Genomic DNA, 25238 nt, shown 5'->3' with positions numbered 1-25238 from the left:
CTCATGATGCTGGCCACCTCTAGTAAAATCAGCTGCATCCTCAGTTGAACAGATCATGCGATTCTACCCCTGTAGTATAATGACTTGTCAAGAGAGTGATTTAGGCTGTTTTATTTTACCTATAAGTCAAAAAACGATGTGCAATTTTTACAAACTTTTCAAGATGACGGCTACATCAAGAAGAATGAAAAATCTATCTAGCCACTCAAGTTATTTCCATGATTCAGGTCTCTTTACTTTTGCTTTTTTATTTAATGAAAATCTCACTTGAACATAATATTAGCAATCATAAGATCATTTGACCGGTATTATAGTTTACCTGTTGGGCAGTGTCTAGAGGCAGCTTGTGCACCCCTAGCGGTGCATGCACACCACTTCAGGAATCCCTGATGTAGCTTTGTACAAGTGACCACAAGGCAATGAATGTTTTTCAGAATGATAACACATTTGTGACTGTACACCTCAAAGGGTTGAAAGGTTTTTCCTTTTTGGCAGGAGATGCACTTGACAATTCAGACACCGATAAGGCCTCATCCTCTGAAAATGACATTGAGACCGTCGTAGAAGAGATGAAGCAGCATGTACCAGGCCAAGACTCTGTTTCAGATGGAGCAGACAATACCTTAAACATTCCCGTTGATGTTGATGAAGATGCCAAGCAGCCACACCATGAAGAGGACATATCTGATGATGAGGATGATGCCATAAGCAATCCAGACTATACCCCATCCTGTGATGAGTCCTTTGAAGGTGTGATCAAAGACCATCCAGAACTCTAGGAGATCATAGTGTGGAGTGACGGTTGTGGTTATCAAAACCGCAATGCATGTTTGGTGAATTCCTTCTCTGTGCTTGCAAGGAAATATGGGATACTAATAACAGAAATGCCTTGTTGCAGGGCACACACAAATGGAATGTGACAGCATGCATAGTACTATATTGAACGCAAAATAGTTACGGATATCTTGAACCCGAGAGACTACGTCATCATACTCCAGACGGCAAGAATCCGGCCATCACCTTATAGTGTGAAGGTGCTCAAGCATGATGCGGTCCTGGAAATGAATGGATCTTACTTCATTAGCATCAGACCAGGCAAAAAAGCTGGAGATCCGACTGTGCATCACTTGCGCGCTCTTTGGTTTAGCAGTGAAGGCAAGGTCCATTTCAAGCTGTCCTTCTCGGAGGATTCTGCGTGGGAAGCACTGCCACAAAGGGTACAGGTGCCAACTGAGCTGATAGCATGGATGAGAATGTTTCCATGTGCTCTGCCAATCAAGGAGAGAAAGTTCCAGGACCTCCGGTCAATGAAACACGTCATACCCGTTGAGTGTGTATTGGCAAAATTAACTAAGTGTGGTTGAAAACTATTTTGAAGTTGTGAAGTACGTTTTTGCAGCCCTGTCTAAAGACTTGTATGAGCTGTATCTAAATACATATAAAAACTGCCCAAATACTTTATGACCCGAGCTGTTTTTTGGTCTGAACTGTGTATGACCTGAAAACTGTCAACTGACCCTTTAGCCACTTATTAACTCTCCAAAGAACTGAATGTATGTCTCCTTATCTCCAAAGAAAACATAAGTAAATCAGTTGTCTGTGTTTAAATTCCTCTCTCAACCTGCGCTATCTCTCAGAACCAGTTTTAACTGGTTCTGAGAGATAACCTTAGTCCTCCTATATAACATCCTTGCATTTGACTGTTCTCCATCTTCCCTCTGAGATCCTTGATCCTTGTGCAAAAAGCCCCTATTAAAATACACAAAGACAATATGCTGTTCCAGCCTCTTGTATTTCCAGATTTCCATCACAAGTCTCATCACTTCCTTGAAAAATTTGCCACATTAATAGGCATCAGTCAAGAACCCATCAAAGAAGAGCTGGAGGGAGAACTGGGGAGATGCACCTGCCTCCTCAGCATTATGTGTAGTTAGTTTGTTAGTTATGCTTTATTGTTGACAGAGTTGAAGATTTAAAATTGCTTAATTCACAAAGGCAGTTTCAAAAAGTAATTTAGTCCGCTTATGTTACATAATTGACAGACATTGTTATTAGTATGTCAATAATCATCTATTTTCATAACCTTTTTGTGTGAAATTATTACTAAATATCATATATTCAATATTTGGTTAATTTTCTGAAAAACCTGAAAAATTATTTAAAAATTATTTGGGCCATTAGTTAAAGAGGGTGAAGATATGTAACTGGTTTTGTGTCGGCTTTATTTTTCTTGGACACACAACTGCAACTCCAAGTACTGCAGCAAATATAAAACTTTTTTACTGTTAATGCACTGGCACTTTTAATTTCATGTACTTCGACAATAAAGAAAATAGGCATAGCAGTAATAAGCAGAGCACTTTTGTTGCAGCTAAGGGTCTTTCTGTTCTAAGTGTTAAAGTCCACAAAACACTTCTGGAGTTTCAGGGGTAAACAGCGTTGCAGCCCAAACCAATACAATTAAGGTAACCAAGGATTGATTCTTCAAATGTAAAAAAAAAACAGAAAAAACAAGCCCTGACATTCAAATTCAATTTGAAACGCCGTCATTTACACCATGTTTCAGGCCTTAATGTCCTCTGATATCCTCCTCCAGAGGCGCCTTCACTCATGGATCCCAGAGAACATTTAGGCTAAAAACACGGTGTAATGACCTATTTTTCGAGTTGAGACATGCTGGGGCTTACGGACACTGGCATGACACCACAGGAGCAGTATGGAGGCTTGTTGTGTTTTTTTCTGTTGTTTTTTTACATTTAAAGAATTGGTCACCATTTACTTTAATCGTATTGGATTTGGCTGCAACGCTGTTTACCACTGCAACTCCAAAAGTGTTTTGTGGACTCAAGCTGTTCACCTACAACCTCCATAGTGGAGAGTAGATAATGACTGAATTTTAAATTTTTGGGTGAACTATCCCTTCAACACACATTAACATTTTATTGTCAAATATCTCTTAATTCCACACAAATTTATTTAAACGTTGTACACAGGTTAAACGGAAGAGGTAAAAATGCATGTCAACAAAGAGCAGAGAACAATAAACGACTGGGAGTGTGTGTGTGTGTGCGCCCCCCCTCCCCCGTTATGCACAGTTGAGCGTCACCAGCGCTCCTATAAAGCGCTGCAGCTGCCGGGTGATTGCGCACACTGCTGCAGAGCCCAGGTGGGATTACTGCTGCGGTTTCTTCTCAGCCGGACGGACTTCTCTCTGCAAACATGAGCACTGGAGCAGGAACCCCGTACATCGGCAGCAAAATCAGCCTGATATCCAAGGCACAGATCCGCTACGAAGGAATTCTGTCCTCCGTCGACACAGACCGGTCCACAGTCGCTTTGGCCAAAGGTAGGTTCAGGGTCTGATTAGTGAGCTCACACGTGTTTTCTCTTTCACTGCTGAATATCAACCACATTCCTCACTCATGTTCTCTTTATAACAGTGAAATCCTACGGGACAGAGGACAGACACACTATCCGACCAGTGCCACCAAAAGACGAAATTTATGAATACATCATTTTCAGGGGAAGTGATATCAAGGATATCACTGTGTCCGAGCCACCGAAGTCTCACCATGGACTTCCCCGGGACCCTGCCATCGTGCAGGTGTGTGGCTCAGAGATCAGTCTGGCTTCTTGTGCACTTTTATGCAGATGTATTTGGCACAGATAAAAGTAATAAAGGTCACAACTGATGAAAGCACTTCCTTACGTCTTACTTTCTGTGATTTCAGTCATCCATTGGCAGCTCCTCTGCAGGGTATCACCCACGATGGAGTCCATACAGGGACATGATGCCCACCTACAACCAGCTGGCAGCTAGTTCTCTACTCAACCAGCAGTACAATGCTGCACTAGGTCTAGGTACTAATTATTTGTAGGATACTTCGGTGGCAGATGAGATTTTTTTTGTGTTTCTCATGTCTGCAGATGATCAAGCCACAGCCGTGTTTGCTCCTTTGCTCTCAGTACCAGGACTTCATGGCATCCCGGTCAGAAGAGCCCCCATGGTGGAGCAGGCTGTCCAGACCGTGCCACTGGTCAGTGCTGCCCCGAGGAGAGGGAAAGCTTCAACCCAGCCTCTGAGCAGACCGCCTGTTCGCACAACCCAACAGTCTGGTTCCCAGCTTCAGAAGGAGAACGTACCCACCAGTAAGAAAACATAAAAGCCAAAATTTAGTGTCTTGAATTCCTTGTTTTAATCACACTAAATGGGAAAGCTCCTTTTTTAAAGCATGTAATATATTCGTGTTTAGAGCGGGCACCCTCCCAGCCAACTGCAGCCAAGATTCAAAGTCAAGCTACGGAGAACCAGAAGCAAAGGCAAAAACAAGGTATAAAAATGAGGAATGTACAAAACATTTAATTTCTAACACTAGCTATTTTTATTTAAATTTTTTTTTTTTTAACCCAGATGTTGACAAGTAAATATCAAAAACCTGAAACTTTATATTGAACTGATTATACCAGATTTACCATGGTGTTTGTATGTGTCTGAAACGTTTTCAGGCAGTCGCAGGTCCAGGAATCGAAGCAGAGGCCAACTTATTGTTAAAAACTCCAAGGCTACAACTCTGCAGTTTGACTCCGACTTTGATTTTGAAACTGCAAACGCTCAGTTTAAAGATGATCTTACAAAGGAGGTTGTAGGTATGTTTGAAGTTACCAGTCACCTCACTTTCAGTGGGCACCATTTAGAAGGCTTTTCGATGTATATACATGTTTACTTAATTTGTTTCTTTTGTGAATTGCTGCAGTTGAGAAGGTGGAGACTGAAGAGGCCCCAGAATCTCCGTCTATGGAGGAGGAGGAAACTACTCCTGATAAATACTACGACAAAACCAAATGCTTCTTTGACAACATCTCCTCAGACCTGAAACCCAGGTTATTATCTTACTTTGGTTACTGTCTCTTGCCTCAGGAGTTTGCCATGCTCCTGCAGGACTTGCTTTTAAAATGTAAAATGTTTTGCATCCTCAGGAGAACAACATGGGCCGAGGAGAAGAAGCTGAACATGGAAACATTTGGAGTGCCCGGCCGCTTCCTGAGAGGCAGAGGATTCCGAGGCCGAGGGAGCAGGGGCCAGAGTGCCACTGAGCAGCGACCCCTCCCAAAAGTTGGCAGTGGGAGAGTGTAAAGGATTTTCTTTGTCTTTTTCTGTAAATAATATTGTAGTTTTCTACTAATCAAAAAGTACCTCCCTATTTTCCCCCTTTTTTGAAGCACTTGAAGCAATTTTTTTTTTCTCGTTATCCCCAATGTACTTTGAACCCTCGTATGAAATGGAAGAGTAATTTATTTTTAATCCAGCAGCTGTGCACTAAAAGCAAATGTATTCATTGGTAGTTTGTTTGGAAGCATGCGACGTGCACTTTATTTGAACAGGCCAGCAGACATGCGTTTAATTTATTTTTTTACTACATGTATGGAATGTCTCTGACCTGACTCCAAATGTAACCCCAGACTGTTCTGAGGACTGAAAGCTGGCTGGACAGACAGCTGTGCTTCATTTTCTTTTTCTTGTAAAAATAAACTGGAGAAATTACAGTTGCTATTAAATAACAAACTTAAAAGACTGGCTTTTCATCTGGTACTGCTAATTCTCAATCTGAAGAGAAACTACTGATCAAACTGAACCCAAAACCTTTATAGCAAACATCCCTCTACATCTAAATGCATTAAAGTTGCTAAAATGTATGGTTGGTTCCCCTGCTCACCTAATGGAAGTTGCACACTGATTAAGAAGCACACTCATTTTAGGATATCTTGTGGTTTGAAAATGGAGGCAGGCTTGTTAAACTTGGGGTCAAAGTTTGGCAGTGTTTTCTGGAATGCTGATGTCCAGCTCTGCCTGATCGTCGTCGCCCTCTTCTGGTACAGGTGAGACTGAGCATCCAGCCGGTTGACCTAGTCTCCTGCAGAGTGGTTAGCCTCTGCAAGATGAGGGAAACATAAAATCCGAACACTTTACCACGACAGGCTCATACATGCATTCCAGCAAACTAGTCCCAGCACTTGGGCTATAAAATTGAGCATGTAGGTTACCAACCTGATGAAGCAGGTTGAGAAGTGTCTCATCCAGTGGATAGCTTGGTTTTCTTGTATAGAGGGAATTCATTGTGCCCATCTCCTAAGGCTGTACACAAAGTTAAATAAGTTCAACAGCTGCCTCAAAGTGATGAGCACAAACTGTCACTCTACCTGGTGGGAGCTGATCATCAGATCAGAAGGATTGAAACAGGTGAGTAAAAAGTACATTTTTGAAATGTTGACTTGATTTTTATATTTTACTTATTTGGTTACTGTCCATGTGGGGTTGGGACTGATCTCTTCTGTAATCCACTTTTGGAATCTGTCCCTCCACCGAGCTTTGATTCTTTTGACGGGAGCATATGTGATTAACAACTGAGTTACAGAACAATAAATCCATGATAACTAAATGGTTTCATTGTTGCATGTTTTTTGATACTTTTTGATATACCTATTTCCCAGTGAATAAAAATCTTCTCAGGGGAAACTAGTAAGTATGTATAATTGATTAAGGCAAAAGGCAGGGGCTCATAATTTATGACATTTATTTGCTTGACTTCTTGTCCTCATAGTAGGTGAACCAGTTCCCACGAAGTGTATACACAGGCATTATCGAGGTGTACTTTATACACTATATACACAATATTTCTAAACAGTTGTTTGTGCACTAATAAGGTCACTTTTACACCAATTAGTTTACGAACTTATTTCAAACTGTAGAGAAAAGTCTATGACCTGCACAGAAATATCAACAGCACAAGAATACATGTCAGTAAACTTATATACTGGTTGTGCTGGAAAATGAGGCACAAACTTGACAGATTCTAGATGAAGAATGAATAATAATCAGTGTAACCTTTGAGGTATATATACTGTTTAAGCTAAAGTGATTAAATATACGTTAATTTCAAAAAGACTGATAGTCAAGGTTGCTTCATACCAGGAGTAGGACGCAGAGCATGATGCTTCTTCAGTACATCCAGCTCCAGACTGACTCCGACCCCCGAGTTAAGAAGGATGAGACCCTGCCCCCGATGCTATCCACACCCATATGTGTGTGTGGGTGTCTGTGTGTGGGTGGGCGTGTGTATTTATTGTAATACTCTCTATGTTTGTCACTGCTCATGAGTTATTTGACGTCATTGAATTTGGCTTCATCAAACACAGCTTCAGTTACTGATCTATACCACAAATTAGTTGTTCAGTAACCACCACCCTCACAAACAGATCTAGCCTGTCGATGGTAGCGTTTTTTCATTTTTACCACATCTGATTCTTGTGACTGTGTTTATTGTGCCGACTGATAAATTCCGTACCAATAACTGATGTGTTTACTGTTGCAGTAAAACAGAAAAGATGTTGGTGTTTTGGTGATTCAACATGCAATCATTTAGCTTTTCATGAATCTGCCCTGCAGGTTCTGGCAGCCAAACTTCACCTGAAGCATTTGTTTTATGACGAGAGCACTTCTTTACAATTGAACTGCAGCTTGAAATTACCTGGAACAGTTTAGTCAGTTTGTGGGAACACGTGAGAGTAAGATTCCTTTATTGTCAAAACAAAGAAACCATGTTAAAGATTTTTTTTAAACGACAGCTAGAAAACTGAAAAACTGCTACAATGTTAAAGCACTTTTTTCCACCACATTTTTCGTCCATGGATAATATTATTATTCTGTGTTAATTCTGTACAAAATTAAAATCCTGGGAAGTAAGTGACAGAGGAGCAGGTCTTGTCCTTCAAACATGCCATTACAGGAATAGAAACCGGTCAGATTAATAGGAAATCTCCATATTTACAGGTCATGGTCTCCACCTCCAAATCACACACAGCACCCAACCAACAACAACCATCAGTCAAAAGAAAGGTTGTGAGCAGAGATAAGCGACAGTCTGTGGAAGACAGTCGTAACTGAGAGGCTTCTTTGAATGTCTTGCACCACAGTAAACTCTTAACCCCGACCAGAGGTGACAGCTGCCATCCTGCAGGAGGAGATCCGCTTTACATCCTTTCTTTCTCTGGAGGTGGGAACCTCCTTCTCACTGTGCTGGTGTGTACTTCTTCATCTTCGAACCCGACCACAGGGGTATTTGCACCGTTGGCATTGGTGGTCTGGCTTTCGGAGGAGGAGTTTGAAGATGTGGAGGACATGCGGGACTTGGCGTCCAGGCCATCAAGGACGTGTCGAAAGAGTCCATTACTGTTGACTTCCTCGTTGTTGTTGTTGTTTCGTTGGACTGTGAGTGAGACGACAAACATTGTCAAGAATATAAATTTGCTGTTACATCGCTAGTCATCTTTGTTCTACTTCTGGTGTCCATACCTGGCAGTGGGGACGTCAGGCCTTCGTCTTCTCCTCCAGAACTGAAGAAGACATCCAAAGCCTCCTGGTCAGAGTTGTCAGTCAGGTCCATCTGGTCCAGCAAGTCCACATTCACCTCCATGGACGAGACGCTGCCAATGGGAGCTGTCAGAAGAGCGGGAGATAAGAAATAGTTCTCGTCTGAATTCTCACAGAAACTGCACCAGTCCAACTCACGTCTCTGGTAGTCTCTGATGCACAGGTGTGCCGAGGACAGGTAGACGTCCACATCATGCTGGAAGACCTCCTCAAAGAAACGCTGCCTCTCTTTCAGCTTGAGCTCCACATCTGGGAGCCTCTGGCCTCTCTCGGACTCCGCTAGAAAAGCACCACAGAAATACAGGATGTCAGAAAGCTGCTCAGATCAAGTTTTACATTCGAGACAGGAGGCCTGAGATCATGTCAAGCAAACACAACATGAGAAGTCTTCACAGATGTGTTTTCCACTGTGTAAATTACTGGGTGATGTTACTCATACTGTACTTTGAGACCTATGTTGAGACTCAACTGTTATTAACCAGAAGGGGGGGACATTGAGCCACAAGTGACTGTGGATTCTTGGACTCTGTTGAGATTGACTAATCAAATAAAACAAGCGAGCAATGAGACATAATGAAAAGTGAATTACACATTTCACAGTTACTTTTGTTGTTTTGTTGATATGTTATCTAATAATATAAGTTAATATAAAACAAAGGAATTGCTTGCACCATTTTCCACTTAACTTTAGTCCTGTGGTTTTTTATACATTTCACTGACACAAATTAACTTTAATCAGAACACTAATTGGACAAACTGTCCAAAGCAACACTGTATCAGTTTTTATATTTTATGAATCAGTCTTGATCCACAGATAATTTGAAAACGCAGGCTGTCAGGTCCCTTTCTAAATTAGTTTTGTTATGAGATACTCATTTTACCCTTCATGAGTATCATTTTCCAAAACAGTGAGTGGATTGATGGACTGAAGTCATGTCAGTGAATATTACTCCCACTATGACTAAAACAGCCCTCGGCATTGGGCTGTGGTTGTATGCCTCCACTAAACCAGTGCCGTGTTTCGGTTTACATTAATTTCTTTCAGACTTGTATTATGTCACTGTGACCTTTGACCAGAGACCACTGAACTCAAATCAATTCATGTTTGCGTCTTAGTGATAAGGGATCAAGATTTGAAGAAACTCCCTGAAGGCAGACTTTCGAAATCCTGTTCCAGAATCCCCCCCCCAGAACATGTTGAGGCCACTGTGATGCTGTCCTTTGACGTTTGACCGTCCAAATCGAATCACTTAATCCATGAGTCCAAGTGAATGTTTGTATAACACATTTAAAGAAATTCCCTATTTGCGTTCTTTAGATAACATGTTCACAAGAGTCAACCCAAATACATACAAAGGAAGCAACTGAGTTAAATGACATTTAATGATTTGAGGAAATATACTAATATGCTTGTTACAGGTTGGATGAGGTTGATGTCCGTCTAATGTGTGCCATTAGAGCAGTGTCGGAGTTTTGAGGAGCTATTACAACCAGCAGACAGTGACTGGAATAATAGGATGAGGCTTTCGAGCCATGACTGAACTGGGAATAGAGTGAAGATTATCTGGGCTGTGTTGAGAGCAGCAGTCACAGTGGCTCTATCCCACAGGGTGATGGCAGATTACAATACGAGGGCTGGGAGAAAGGAGGACAAAAGAGAAAAGATTCCCTCTGGCACAACCTCACATAATGAGCTGAGCTTTCAACTGCTGCAGTCAGAAAATCTCTGCGGTCACTGTAAATGCAAAAATGATGTAGATGTTGGCCTGAAATGCCTCTACAGGTTGCCTTGTTGAGAGTGCTGCATCAGCCCTCTCCCATCACTGAGTCGGGCACATGAGGACAGGAGGAGAGCGGGTCGCTGCAGCTCTGCTCAGCCCTGTGCCACAGCCTGCCTCCTGGGCACAGGGATCTCACCGGCTCCAACGCTGAAGCCGACGTGAAGGAGGACGCAGAGGAAGTGACGAGTTCGGTTCAAATGTTGCAGATTGTGATTGATCTGAAAGTCACTGATTTTTACCGAAGACAGAAAGCAGGTGTCACTATGAGCCCCCTGCAGGAGGCGTGATATGCTGACATGTGGTACCTGCTCTAAAGTTTCCTGTTAAATTTGTTGTAATATTGAACAAATCATGCGTCCAAATTGCACCAGATGCAACCCTGCACTTCCCTTGGCCATTATGTATATATACAGACAGACAGCCGTGTGTGTTTTTGGTCACAGTTCAGTCCCACTCGCAGTCTTGAAAAGCAATAGTGGTTGTCTTTCTAGTGTATTCGTCTTTGTGGAGTTGTGTCTTTGTGGAAGAGAAGGTTGTGGGTCCGTGATGAACACACAAACAGAAACACAGTCTCGGTGAAGCGAAGGGAACAGTGCTGATGAAGCAGGATGTCAGTCACAAGCAGGAGCTGCCTGTCAGACGTGTGCTCGACTGAAAAGAGCCCCCCCCCCTCTTTAATGTGACCACTGGAGGACTTCATGTCAACACTGGATGTGTATTGGACGAGGGAGCAGACAGCTGTTTAATAATGTTTTCCACTGCAACCATCTCAAGAAAAATGATGCTTTTCATTACAGGCTCCAGGTTTAAACAAATTGCTGATGCTGGGTTTCTTCCCCACTCGGTTAAACACTGATTGATCGCACAATTGATTGTTTCTGCTTAAAGGCTGAGGCCCACTGATATCTAAAGGTTAGCTACAGATGCATAACCCCACATTGATTTTGCTTCCCTATCCAGTTCCTTTTTTTCCCTTAGAATCACCTTGATCGATGCGTCTTCCCTGGCTGCACGCGGACGACCCCGCTGACCTCTGACTAGCGCAACCACTCACACGGGAAAATCCTCCGTCACAAGAAAAGCCACGACCGCAGTCTCCACCACCGATTGGATCACATGTCCACTCTGCTGCAGTCCCACCACAACCCAGAGTCTTTAGTATCATGTCTCAAGACGTCTGGAGGGTGTGAGGCCGCTCCAGGGCGAGGATGGAGAGTTAACCTGCTGGCATTAACTTCACCTCATATCATTCCTTTCATTCTATCCCTATGTCTTTGTCTTGTCTCTTTCTGTCTCTCTTTCTTTTCCTTCTGTCCTAAATTCAATAATGTGTGTGTGTGTCACAGCTATTCACAGCCAGACATGCCCAGACTCCTTGTCAAATGAGGGTATTTTTACGTTTACTTGTTTTAATTTAAAAATATTGAATTAAATTGTTTAAAGTTAATGTTTCTTATTTGATTTGAGCAGCTTTCCAAACCGGCCTGTTTGGAATGGATAGTTCTCTTGTCCTGTGGTAATGCTCCTGAGCTACTTCAGAATTATTCCATGTCAATAATGAATGTTCCTCAAACTGTCAACGTTGCAGATTTAGGTTAGAAAGCTTTGTGTTCATCCTACCTGGGTTATGGTCAATGTTTCTCATAAAATGAAAATGAATTACCTTTATTACAGTTCACATGTGTGGTGTAAGTTTGCATGATTTCCCAAAATGGTGCTATTTTTTCATACATTGCATGTCAGGTAATCCAGAGGACTGTAAAGCATCCACACAATCTTCAGACCCAAATTCACATCTTTTCAAAATAAAAGCTCTCGATATAAAGCAATACTAAAATGATCTGATGGCTATTTGGACCCCTGGTTTGACCCAGTTGCCGACCACTGCTTTCATTTGTCCGATGCAGAAGGAGACATGGTCAGATCAGTTTACAGACTGAAGATACACTGCCCTGCCTCCAATGTTGACAGGATGGCGTGTCTAAATCGCACCCAATTTGACACTGCACTTTCTGAGGCCATTCAGGTCACACATACCGAGTATGAAGCTTTTAAGATGAATGGTTCGCAAGATATGCTTTTCACATACAGACAGTCGTTAGTGGAATTCAAAGGTAGATGGTAATGATTTTCAAGTGCACCTCTCTCAAACCCACTTGTCCAACAGTGAACACATTTTTTATCTTGGTGGCCATGATGTTTTGTGTCCCTTTGTTTGTACGAATTATACCTGTGGTTACTCGTGTTTAACCTGTTACACGAATCCCATAATTGCTTATGAGTAACTTCATCCTCAAAACGATATAATTAGGGTATAATTTTGCTATTTTGTTCCTGATTGTACATTTGTATTAATTTGAAATATATTGTACCTGATCCATTAGACTGGGTTTAATGGTTGGTTTGATATTTTTCTCATAACTTTTATGTTTGACCAAACTATTTATCTGGCATCCTTTCTTGTTTCGGAAGGTCAATTGAATATGTTTTTGAAGTTGTATTGAATACAGGTCTAGCCGTCCCTTTCATTTAAAACGAGAGCAGACTGCTATTCAATATGATATTTATCCTGTGAAGTTCTTCAGGAAATTCATGTTTTTCATTACGGGCTACCTGTCCATGCAACATCTTAATAATATATACGTTAAATAGCTGCCTTTTGAAACATATCCCAACCTGAGATTGTTGACACTATCTCGGGTTGAGATATTTTTATATTGATCATATGCTGATATGTCACTTGTCAGATCAGTTCAGTTTATAGTCATGATGAATTTTTCTCCACTATCTGGAGCCCGTCTTGTAAATAGGATTTTTTTCATACAGCTCACTTCTCCCCTGATTTTCACTCATATAACCTGAATGCTTGAAGAACATTACATCTAGCTGGGCTCTGATAGGGAATTGTTGTACTGCTCGTGGAGGGTCCATGTCAGTGATTGCACAGCTAGGATTCAAGAGCTGAAGATTAGCCTCCACTAATGACCTTAAAGAGTCCCCTCTGAACCTGCCATTAACTATGTTTAGGCCTGACGCTCGACAGATGCACCACCTCCCTGCCATTTAGATTTATTTCAGGGTCAAGGTTGTTTGAGCGGGTGATGGTTAGTGTGGGAAACCAATCACGTGGTTGTTGACAAGTGGATCCGTCCAATCATGTTCAAGTTCTGTTCTTTAGCGAGATATAGGTTCCTTTGAGGCTGAAGAGAGGCGAGTTTCAAAGATGTGCTCAACAAAAGGAGAGTTGTACATAACACAGAGCTCATTTTGCCCCTCGTTATAGCTCTTTGTTTCTTTTTTTCTGTCGCTCTCTTTCTCTTCTCTTTGTTCTGTAACCTTTGTCTCGTAATGTAAAATGTCTGCCTTTTTTTCTGTCTTTTTTTACTGTTTTCCCCATCTACTCATCTGTCTATCTCCTGTATATACCTCTCTGGCTTGATCTGGCTTCAGTTATGTAATTCTTTTATGTCCTTTTCTTCTTTTCTTTCTTCCTTCCTTCTTTCCCCCCTCCATCCTTCCTCAAGTCCTTCATCCCTACCGTCCTTCTGTCTATCCGTCTCTTTATCCATCCTTCCTTCCTTCTTTCTTTCTTTCTTTCTTTCCTTCCTTCCTTCCTTCCTTCCTTCCTTCCTTCCTTCCTTCCTTCCTTCCTTCCTTCCTTCCTTCCTTCCTTCCTTCCTTCCTTCCTTCCTTCCTTCCTTCCTTCCTTCCTTCCTTCCTTCCTTCCTTCCTTCCTTCCTTCCTTCCTTCCTTCCTTCCTTCCTTCCTTCCTTCCTTCCTTCCTTCCTTCCTTCCTTCCTTCCTTCCTTCCTTCCTTCCTTCCTTCCTTCCTTCCTTCCTTCCTTCCTTCCTTCCTCCCTACCATCTGTCCCTCCTTCCTTGCTTTCTTTCTATTTTACTATCTGTCTCCCTCCTCTCTTCCCTCCTCTGTGCTTGGCAGACTTAAGGAGGCAGAGGTCAGAGGTCAGGGCTGGGAACAGGCAGGAGATACAGACAGCGGAGCGGACAGGGCCCAATGTGCGTGTGTGTGCCACTCTGCCTCCCCACATAAAGACAAACCCAGATCCTCCTCCTGCTCAGGGGGCAGAGAGAGAAAGGGTCCATTCAGAGCTGGACAAAGGCAGAGATGTAAGAGAACAGGACTGGCCTGCACTCCTCCGACATGAAGGCGGTTACTGGAAATCTTTTCTTTTTTGGGGGATCTAGCAGAGGGGGACACGCCAAAACTCAACCTCATTTGTTACACGTTGTTTTATAAGCCAATAGAAAACGGTAATCAAATTACCGAATAAAAGAAATGTGTGTGCACTGTGGGGAACAGCCCTCATTTCTGTAGGCATTTCATAAATTACTGTAAAAAAGGATGACAGCAGATTAATCACATCATTCACTCATGATGATGCACAGATCATTCAATGCCCGTCTGTCCTCTGACTGTTTTTCCATTGAGACACATCTTCTGGTGTAAACACCATGAACCACCACCTGTCATGTGCCTCCCCCCGATCATGTTTTCAAGGACGGGACCCCGACACGCTGGTTTAGAAGCAGCAACTTCACAGAGGAAGCACATTGATCTGGAGGCTTAATGTCAATGAACTCAATGTCACCCACAGGCTGCAGTCACTTCACTGTGCTAAATGAAAAATGTGAGACCCCAAGCACAAAGTCCCCTGTGACTTTGAGGAGGGAAGGTCGAGTAGAGAGCTGAGAAAATTGCCAGCGCAGATGATCCAGTTGTTTGTGGTTGTCGGGGCAGCACGGACCAGAGCCCCCCAGTGAACAGTAGTTAAACAGAAACCCCGGTGGGAACCAGCGTTTCCTCCTCTGTGTTTATAATAGAGCAGTTTGCCAGACTCTCGGTTTGATTCCTTTAATCCAAGCTGAGCATTTCTTCTCAGAAGTGGTTTCCTTATACAAATGAATGAGGTCATCCCTTTTCAAATGGTGGTGGTACATACGTCCATGTGTTGCCTCAATTTAGATTTATATTGAAAACAGTGGTTTAAGTAACGCAAAAAAAATGTCAGGACTTAAGGCTTTTCACTGTTTTCCTATGGTGTCAGTATAGAGGGTTAGGGTTACTGAATAAATATATAAAAACATAAAAAGATATGACAATGAATAAATATAAGGATACACAGGGTTATATAGGAATGCAAAAATATCACAGAAATGATGAATTAATGGAAATATATATGTGCAATTTAAAAGTAATTATGGCTATGTAAATAGAAAGAGCAATGTATACAAAGATCAAACAAAGGCTTTAATTATTTTATATAAATTAAATATAAGATACTTGCTACATATATTCCCAATCAATTAAAAGTATGTATTTATTTAAAATGCAGTTAATTATTATTCTATTTAATGTGTCTTTAATTTTTTTTTTTTTTTTTCTGTATTTAAAGCAAAATGCCTAGAAATGTCCCGACCAATTAGAATGAGCTGGACACTTCTAGGCACTTATCATTGAGGCAAAATGCCTAGAAATGTCCCACTGGTGTTAGGGAAGTACAAATCGTGGGATACTTTACATAAAGTATTGACTGGTTGATAAATAAGTCATTTTTGTCCCCCATACTTCAGTCCAAGTATAACAGTTCTTGCTGTCTCTTGCAAACAGTTTTGTGGTTATATTAAACAGTGGACAGATGTGAACCTCTGACGTAACACTTGTTTGGGCTAAGGCCTTTCCAGCCACACACTTTGAGACAGGACAGAGAGAGGGAGCGAGGGAGAGAGAGAGAGAGAGAGAGAGAGAGAGAGAGAGAGAGAGAGAGAGAGAGAGAGAGAGAGAGAGAAGGAGGAAATGTATGGATGACGGGCGGAGGATATCTGATAATAACGCACATGATTGGAGAGGTAGGCTGAAAGTGAGTCAACACATGGTTGTGGGTTGGAGGAATAAAGAGGACACACCTGCACACCTTCTTTACTTACAAATATGAGGATACATCTTATTTTTACAGGGAGTCTCCTCTGCACCGTCCAGCACTGACCTCAGCAGCAGCTGCAGCGGACTGTTGACAATCTACAGCTGCAGGGATCAGTCCCTTTGCTGAGACTGTTGCTGTGATTAATAGTGTCTCTGTGGTCTTAAAGTGTGGTGCAGGGACAGGGTGGGCACTGGTGGAGGAGTTATCCTGCTCTAACAGCATGAACACACAACCACACATTTAGAAACATGATGTTTAAACCATCTATTGCATCCTGAGGGTCTTGATGTAGAATTCCTCTACTGCGTTTTAACAACCATTACTTAGCCTGCCTGTACCCATTTCTCATCCCTCTAAACAAAAAAACAGGCAGGTGGCCACATTTGTCTAAAGGACAAAAACATTGTTGGAGACTGTGCAGCTGCTCTGTCTCACACTTTTATTTTTGGTTTCTCTCTCTCTCTCACTGTTCTCTTTTCAAATGCTGCCATTTACTGGGCTCTAGTTGCAAGGACCGTGAATTATTAATGGCAGCTATTGATGTGTGTTTGTGTGCCTATCTGGTCTGTGTTTAAGTGCCTAGGCGCGTGTGTGCGTGCGTGTGTGTGCATGTGTGTGTGTGTGTGTGTGTGTGTGTGTGTGTGTGTGTGTGTGAGCGCGTTATTTGCATATTGGATCTGTCTTTTCTCTCTTCACTGGGACAAAGCAGTGTCCAGCACCATTAGCCCAGTTAGTCAGATAAACAGTGACATCAGTGTTAACCCTCTCTCTCCCTCCTTCCCTCCTGCCTGGATCACATCCACTCTAACAATGGGAGGGTTTGTAGGGGACTGTCCTGTCCCACTGGCCTCCATAAGCCCACAGGCAGACTGTCATGAGTTGTGATCAACACAATAAGCTTCAGCAGCTGACAAAGTACTGACACACACATTTACAAATCCTCTTATCTGCAGTGACTGTTAATTAATACTGGAATAAGGTTATTAACCATATTCAGTGGCGGTCGGTAAAGTTTTAGGACTTTATATTAAAGTTAACAGCATGAACGAGTTTGTGGTTGGCAACAGACGGACCAACATTGTTAAACCCAGAAATTCCCTTCAAAAAAATCTCATAATAACAACTGAATCATCCAGTGGATGCGTCTATCCGAGTCTGTCAACTGTGACTCAGGGTCAGAGCTGGGTCTCTCTCTCCGAATGCTTCTTTCTGCCTTAGATCCTCACATGAGCGGACTTCTGTCCTCATTGTAATCACTTCAGCATTCACACTGCTCCCAGTTCTTCCCGGAAAAGCCGCACTGTCTCTGCCAGTTTATGTGAGGAAGGTTTAAAGCTATTCTCCCGTCAGCCGGGAGAACTAAGAGTGTTTGGTTAAAGCCAACACAGTCCCTCAAACATTTCTCCTCCTTGTTTGTGGAGACCGGGTTGGGCTGAAGATAACAGTGTTTAAAGTATTTTACAGATTTTTTTTTAATCTTTTGTTTTGCTGTAACCTCTACAAATACTTATGGATGGGTTTCAATATGCTTTTAAATGTCATAATATGATTAGTTTTCTCTGCTCCACTGGAACTAAAGTAAACTGAATGTCTTGTCATTTGTATCTACATACTAATTCCACAATTCCTCAGTTATAATCAGACAAATAAAGAGAAAATACCAGTGTTACAATTTCTCACCTTTATTTTATATATCCCCTCCTAAAGCCTTAAACTTGCATTATCTTCATCTACGTTTGCATTTTGTCCTTTTGAAGCCTGCAGTCATGTTGTAAATTTTTCTATACAGTCTATAATCCAACCCTGCAACATAAGCATTTATTTGGAGTTGATATTTTTGCAACCTGCCTTTAAATAGGGTCATGTTAACTGTATTCAGAAGAGGGGTCCAAGAACACCATTAGAAAAGTAAAGGGCATACAAGTTCATTTTGTGTTTGATGACAAGTTAATATATTGTAATTTTATACTATGTATAAGGGAAATGTAGCTATTCCCAAAGGCCTATTTGATTAAGATTAAGATACATAAGATACATTTGGCCTCTGTCATTATGTATTTGCATCTCCTGATCTATGTTACTAGGCTGCTTGCCTGTCAAGCTTTTTGCCTTTTGGACGCTGACAGTAATAACAATAATACCACCGTGCTGTTGTTGCCTGGTGTTCTCATGACTTAACCACCTGATGTTCACGTCTACTTATGTCATAACCACGAGCTCACAAGTTTGAATGCAGCACGCTATCTGTCTCTTAAGCTGCTAGATGCTCAACGATGTTCGCCATCTAGTCTGTAACTTTGTCTGAGAGGTATCATAGAGTTCATTTTTGGAGTTTGACGGATTTGTTATTTTCACTTATTGGTTCACAAAATGTCTAGAAGTACTAGTTTTGCAAGTGAGTTTTTAGGTTTATATCCTCTATCTGCCTGTTTGAGAGGCTGGAACCAGCAAATTAGTAAATAGCTCAAATGTTCTGTCATTGAATTGAGCATCACGTGTAGGGGAGCGTTGGTGGCCATGAGACAAAATAATGATATAAAAGTTGATGTGACAGTCTTAGCGTCCAATTATTTACTGACAAATGTTCCGTCTCTTTTCTTCTTTGATCATCAGGTGATCCTGATCCTCCAGCTCCAAATTATTAAAAGACTAAACAGGTGAATTTGTTTTTTTGTGGTTGGAGTGTTTACACGATGCTAACTGTAGTGATGCTGTCTTCCTCTGCTCAATGTCTGCCTGAAGGAACTAACACTTTCTATACACAGAGGATTCAGCTCAACAGTGAGGAGATGAATTTGTTAGAGAACTAATGAGAGGAGCTGGTCTGTGTTCCCCAGGGCTGCTCTGCTTCTCAGCCATCCAGGCAGCGCTGTTTAGTATAATCACACACAGACCCATAAGTATAATTAACTTAAAGTGTTAGGGTTAGGGTTATAATCTATGTATTTGCACCACATGAGTTTCCTTCACATTTACTATGATTCTGTCAATATTCCTGTTATATCTTGACACTATTAACACTATTAAACTATTTTCTTTAACTATATGGAACTGCTGAAAATGAGCATGATGTTGAGAGCCAATGTTAGAGAGCGGTGAGCCGACATCAGTAGTTAAACCCGATTAAACACTGAGAAACGTTTTACTGGTAGTGTATTTGACAGAACCATTTATCAATTGTATATTTCCTTTTATCATCCTATGTTATTTTTATTCATGTTTATTTGCGTTGTTGTAATTTTGTCCTCTTGTTTATTGTCCCTAAACTGTTTTATATGTAATTACTGCTTTTACATGATTCAGTCTTGTTATTGTTTTATCGTTTTTATTAGTACATTTTTGGAAATAACACAGAGTATCCTGTCTTAGATTTGTCTGTCTAAGCACTTTGTAAATCCTGTTTTTAAATGTGCTATGGAAATAACATAATGTAAAAAAATGTATTATGTCAAGTGAAATCATATTTAAACTGAATTTCAAATTTAAAAAAAAATAATTATTCAATCTGACAGAGTTCATATTCTCTGACTTTAGTTTGGGACAGGTAGTTTGCTTAGCTTCCTCAAGCCAACCAGAAGCGTGGGATGTTTTATGCACTGAGTGGTTTCAAGGACCAGGGTACAGAAAATATGTGAGAACATAATGTCTACATTCAATGACGTTTACCTGCATCTTCAGAGAAGCATAATTCCACATTAAGTCCACTTACAGCAAACCGCACAGCTGTGACGGCCTCCTCCTATACCTTCTTGACATTAGCATTGTCATGGTTACCACATTAGCATGCTGATGTTGCCATTTAGTTCAATACACTGCTGTGGCTTCCTGCAGCTTTCAAGAGACCCTTGACTTATTTTCCCACCAGAAGTTCTTAATGCTCTCGAAGCAGTAAGACCGCAGTAAAAATTCTAATGAGTATGTTCCATCAATGACCCAGTGACTTGACAGCAGACACATACTGTGTATCCCTCAGACTCATTGTGTGATTAATCAAAGATAGAGCGCAGACAGTTCATGAGTAACATGCTTCCTGCAGCTGGCCGGTCCTTCACTCCACAGCACACGCATGTGCACTCTGGCAGGCACATTCCCACAATGATAATAAAACAGGAGAGCATGGTCAGTGAGGGACTGGAGGCCGGGTCGGCCAAGCAACAGGTGGGAGGCGCCTTCCCTGGGGTTGTTTTTAGCCTCGTGAGATCACAAACTGATCTCATCGCAGCTAATTCAATTCTGCATGGGGGCAAGCTGCAGACCCTACTGCAGTCAGACCCCTGGTGAGCTCTGCAGCCACAATCCTATTAGAACCAGAGATCCTCAGTGTGTGTGTGTGTGTGTGTGTGTGTGTGTGTGTGTGTGTGTGTGTGTGTGTGTGTGTGTGTGTGTGTGTGTGTGTGTTTGTGTGTGTGTGTGTGTGTGTGTGTGTGTGTGTGCGTGCGTGCATGTCTTTCTGGTTAGGGTAATGGTTAGAGTAAGGGTTAGGGTTGGGTTCGGGTTAGGGTCAGGGTTGGGTATTTAGTTGTGATGGTTACGGTTAGGGTAAGGGGCTGGGCAATGCATTATGTCAATGAGTGTCCTCACGACTATAGACACAAGTGTGTGTATGTGTGTGTGTGTGTGTGTGTGTGTGTGTGTGTGTGTGTGTGTGTGTGTGTGTGTGTGTGTGTGTGTGTGTGTGTGTGTGTGTGTGTGTGTGTGTCATTATGTGTGTGTGCGTGTGTGTTTGTGAGTGTGTGACCTACTCACTTGGAATTAGTGAACATTACTCAGGATGATGATTCAACATTCCTGTCTGACTTTTGGCTGGCACTGCACTGGGACTGGTCACTTCCCCATTCATACAGCAGCAGCAATTTTAAAGCTCTAGCTCCATGTATGTCTGTCTGTGTGTGTGTGTTCTACTTCTGACAGCCCAATTTGGAGTTTCCCCTCTAATGTCATGCCCCACATCTGAAAACGGAAACTCTGTAAATGGAGCAAACTTGTCGTCACGTCTCAAAACATCCGCCTGAAGTGAAACATGTCTGCTTAAGGTTCAGAAGTTTGAAAGAATGGTTTACTCACATGGCAGGCGTTTTTTGTGCAGGTTGGAGGATGAGGAGCTCATGTTGCTGGAGAATCGTGGGAAAGAAACCAATCAGGTTGTGGTGTGGTGTCAGTGAGCCCTGTGAGAGTTCAGCTGCAGCTCATCTCTCACCTCCTCTGCTACCTCTGAGTCTGGAAGGCTCCAAAGTGACTGATGCTGCCCTGCTTCTCTGCTGCTCTCCTTTCCCAGCTTTGCCTCTTTCCCCCCAGTGGACTCTCTGAGCCACTTGGATGAGGCAAGAACAAGTTTGTGGCTCTGTGGAGCCGACCGGCTGACCAATGACAGGGAGGAGGGGAGGAGCTGGACAAGAGCGAGGAAGGGATTGAGGAGAGGGGAAGGAGGGATTTTGTGTAACAGAATGGAAAATACCAAGGAGAGACAGACACATGCCGTTGTTATTTTTGTCTTCTTATACCCCCCCACTCCTCACCTCCTCCTCCTCAGTCTCCTCTTTCCTGTCTCCACTCTTTTATTTTCAGATTCAAACCCTCTCTCTTCTGTTTGACCTTCAGGCTCAAGGACAGCAGGGATAAACATGTTATTATCACGATGTCAAAAGGATTCTGGTTCCTTATTGATTGTTAGCACGGAGGTTTCTGAACAATATAAAAGCTTTTTTCCAGTTGTCTTTTCTTGAGGAACACGTTGTTGCCTTCAGATGTTGTTCATATTTTCAATTAAAAAACAACAAATATCAAAACTAGTTGTCTTTTTTTCAAAGTTGTCATAAGATTTTGGGCAATAGCAGCAAAAAAATACATTTTTGTGAAAATGTAACTTATTAAACAAGAATGTATACAAATTTTGTTGACAACACAGACTTAGCATAACTCACCAAAGAACATAAAGAGCATACAATTATGCATGTATCACAACTTGGACCAGAACTGCTGTGCAAGCCAACGGCTGCCCTTGCACAGCACAGATTTAAAGTGTTTTAATGGAGCGACGCCAGTGAACTAGTTCAGGCAGCAAACCTGAGCTTCGCTGCTCCATTAATGTGACATACCTCACTCTCCATAAAACATCTATAAGTCACACCCGTCTCATCCCCTTTGCTCGCACTGCTGCTGCAGTATTGCTACCAGTTGCTTCAGCCCCTCCACCACCCAAGCATCCACCTGTAGGCTCCGACCGGGGGGTTGAGAGTATTTTCTCATCACTCTCATCATTCCTGTGTAATCACATGGGGGAGTGATTAAGTTGGAGCCTGGACGCCAAACACTAAACCTGTTCTAATGCTCCAATAAACGTTTGAATGTGAGTTGTCTGAAATAAGATAATGAAGTTGCATTGCAAATTCCTTGAAGCTGCCTCCAACAACATGACAGAACCAGGTGTAGTGTTGACTCAGATGTAATGACATATATAGGACACATATCCAGCTTAGCAATTGTCCAAATCTTGAAAATGTTCCTGCTGCCCAGAGTATTGGTAATTGTTTTTGGCTTAAAATATTAATTTTTAATTGCTAATTTAAACAGCACATGATGAACATAGGAGTGTTTTTAAATATGTTTTTTATCTGTTGCATGTAATTACATATCTATTTAAGGAATCATATTCATCAGAGGCCTTTTTAAGTGAAGAGACAAAGTGGATGATTGAATTTTAGCCAGGAAATTTTGAGAGCACAGATCAGAGGGTCTGTGTTTCCTGGACTCCATCTAGTGGAGAGGAGATGTCTGTTCCACTTCCTCTCAGCTGAAATTGGTGGTTACACAATATTTGCATGCCGAAGCTTCACAAAACACCATTACATCATTGGCTTTTTGCCTTTTTGAAAAAGACTGTATCAGCACTTGAGGGAGGCTTTTAAAGACTGTCGTGCTTCAGGCGCAGGCAGGATCAGGTGCTGCTGTGAGTCATTCCAAGAATCTGCACAAAGTGCAATAAATTGTGGATCACGCACAATAGTTTTGATCAACAGAAAATGCAGTTTGAAAGAGAAAATTCAGTTTGAGAAAACAAATCAACAACAGACATTTCCCAATTTCTAGTGATGAATAAAGTGAGCATGGAAACCTTCACTGGTGAAACTCACACTTGGCATCTGTGCCAAACTAGTGAAACTGCAGAAACAGGCAGTGAGACAACAGTTAGGAAGTGGTGGGTGTGATTGGCGATTTCTAGCAATAAAACAATGCACTCTTTGTAAATGTCAGCGGTTGTGGTGGTTCAGCCTAAAAGTGCAAACGAGGCAAACACTGTGATGCAGAGTCTTACAACACTGTTAACTCTCCCCAGTGTGTGTGTGTGTGTGTGTGTGTGCAAGCTGGTGTGTGCATGTATGTGTTCAGAAAGTGTAGAGAGAAAACAGAGTGGGCAGCGGAAGCATGATGTGACTCAAAGTGAGAAATCCTCTTCACCTCAAACGAAATTATGCGTGGGATTTCTCATGACAGGAGGGGGCTCACCTGCTAAGGCCCTGCAGGATGAGTAGCTGGGACCAGGGCTGCTGTGATAGACCCAACGTTCTCGTTCTTTCTTGTGAGATGAAAGAGACAGACGAGCAGGAAGTAGGTGAGGAAAAACATGTAGAAAGCAAGCACGGACGCGAGTGACGGAATATCGTTCATGTTATCTGCAGAGCTATGAAAGGCCTCCTCTCTTTGGTGTTTAATGTTGACCTTTGAGCTCTTCGGTCTGGAGCAATTACCGACTGTGTCAAAGCAATCATTGTGTTGGGTGTTGCACTCATTCAGGACGAAACATCACCGACGTCTGACCCTGAGGTGAGAATAAGCCGGAGGTATTAACAAAGTAAAGATCGTGGCACGGCCCTGAGGTCTCAGATGTGGCCACAAGATTTCTATCGCTGCCAATCCCTTTCTTTTCATTTGTACGTGAGTGTGTCCAGGCTCTAGTGGAAGGCAGCAAACGGCTTCCCGCCCTCACTCCACCAGGCAGAACGCCAGAGCCATCAGGCAGTCATACGCCTACCATCAGCTGAGGAGTTGCACAGCAGTCTCATTTCTAATTATACACACAACAACAGAGAGCTGCGCGGAGGGGAAAAGGGAGAGAGTGTTTGGAATATGGAAAGAGAGGAGGGTGATTACAAATGGAAGAGAGGCTGAGAGTGCTACTCAGCAGCAAACGCAGGGTGAGCAAGTTCAGCTGTGAGGGATGGAGAGAGAGGGAGAGAGAGAGAGAAAGAAAGAGAGGGAGGGACATGAAATCTGTCTGAGAAAGGTTAACAGGACTGACTGAGCGGAGTGGGAGTGTGAAATGTAAAAGTGAGTAGGAGGTAAGAGAGAGAGAGAGAGAGAGAGAGAGAGAGAGAGAGAGAGAGAGAGAGAGAGAGAGAGAGAGAGAGAGAGAGAGAGGGGAGGATAGGAGACAAGAAGAGAAAAGGTGTCTGATAGACTGTTGAGCTTGTCTGGATGGTTCCTTTCATTCTGCTGTGCTTTTTTTTTACCTTTTCACCTGCAGCCCGGGAGGACGACACAAGGCAAACAGACAGGTGTGTGTGTGTGTGTCTGAGAACCGCCTGTGTTCATTCCTTGGACATGGTTGGATGTGCAGTGTGAAGATGGACGTGCAGAGAAAACGGATGGATGGATGGAGGAGCATGTAGGTAAGTGTCCTATACATAGAGGAACTCTGAATTTGTTTCTCTCCTTCATTCCACATAAAGAGCATGTTATGATATATATGCGCTGTTGGAACTCCGGATGCATGTTTGATGAACTCTTCGCTCTCTGCAGGATTCAACAGCAGAAGGTTAAACGCGGTTGTGTTGCAAATCAAGCTGCACATAACGCAATGTTGTCACTGTTGAAATGCAAAAGAAATAGCTAATTATTATCCCAGTGGCTTTAAGCACAGTGAGCGCCACTGTGCACATATTTCATTTCCATAGATTAACAACCTGTTGTGAACTCATGACCTCATGATCCTAACATGACAGTGTATAGGCCTCTGTAGGTCCCCATCTGATTGTAACCTAACCTCGTCCTTATGAGTTAGGGTTACAGCCAACACCTTGATACCATTTG

The 25238-nt window shown here is 42.3% G+C and overlaps 2 protein-coding genes across 2 annotated transcripts; one reads left to right on the top strand and one right to left on the bottom strand.

The window, feature by feature from the left end:
- Nucleotides 1-3219: 3219 nt before the first annotated feature.
- LOC133000579 (protein LSM14 homolog B-like) lies at nucleotides 3220-5134 on the top strand. The gene is made up of 8 exons (XM_061070525.1): nucleotides 3220-3346; nucleotides 3441-3604; nucleotides 3732-3861; nucleotides 3967-4149; nucleotides 4254-4331; nucleotides 4507-4647; nucleotides 4755-4881; nucleotides 4978-5134. The coding sequence occupies exons 1-8, from the start codon at nucleotides 3220-3222 to the stop codon at nucleotides 5132-5134; spliced, it is 1107 nt and encodes a 368-aa protein (XP_060926508.1).
- Nucleotides 5135-7628: 2494 nt separating this feature from the next.
- si:ch211-253b8.5 (dysbindin) lies at nucleotides 7629-21403 on the bottom strand. Its single transcript, XM_061070556.1, has 4 exons — nucleotides 21216-21403; nucleotides 8567-8707; nucleotides 8351-8494; nucleotides 7629-8264 (listed from the first exon to the last, which is right to left on the bottom strand). The coding sequence occupies exons 1-4, from the start codon at nucleotides 21256-21258 to the stop codon at nucleotides 8029-8031; spliced, it is 564 nt and encodes a 187-aa protein (XP_060926539.1). The 5' UTR covers nucleotides 21259-21403; the 3' UTR covers nucleotides 7629-8028.
- Nucleotides 21404-25238: the final 3835 nt, after the last annotated feature.

Source organism: Limanda limanda, chromosome 4 (genome assembly GCF_963576545.1).
Source record: "Limanda limanda chromosome 4, fLimLim1.1, whole genome shotgun sequence".
Lineage (NCBI taxonomy): Eukaryota > Metazoa > Chordata > Actinopteri > Pleuronectiformes > Pleuronectidae > Limanda > Limanda limanda.
Note: the sequence above shows the minus strand (reverse complement) of the source record. Positions and strands in the feature narration are given on the sequence as shown.

Coding starts and splice junctions, on each gene's coding strand:
- LOC133000579 (XM_061070525.1), top strand. CDS start 3,220: ATGAGCACTGGAGCAGGAACCCCGTACATCGGCAGCAAAATCAGCCTG. Junction 3,347..3,440: donor CACAGTCGCTTTGGCCAAAG/GTAGGTTCAGGG, acceptor TCTTTATAACAG/TGAAATCCTACGGGACAGAG. Junction 3,862..3,966: donor CAATGCTGCACTAGGTCTAG/GTACTAATTATT, acceptor CTTTGCTCTCAG/TACCAGGACTTCATGGCATC.
- si:ch211-253b8.5 (XM_061070556.1), bottom strand. CDS start 21,258: ATGAGCTCCTCATCCTCCAACCTGCACAAAAAACGCCTGCCAT. Junction 8,495..8,566: donor CATCAGAGACTACCAGAGAC/GTGAGTTGGACT, acceptor CTCTTCTGACAG/CTCCCATTGGCAGCGTCTCG. Junction 8,265..8,350: donor CCTGACGTCCCCACTGCCAG/GTATGGACACCA, acceptor TCTCACTCACAG/TCCAACGAAACAACAACAAC.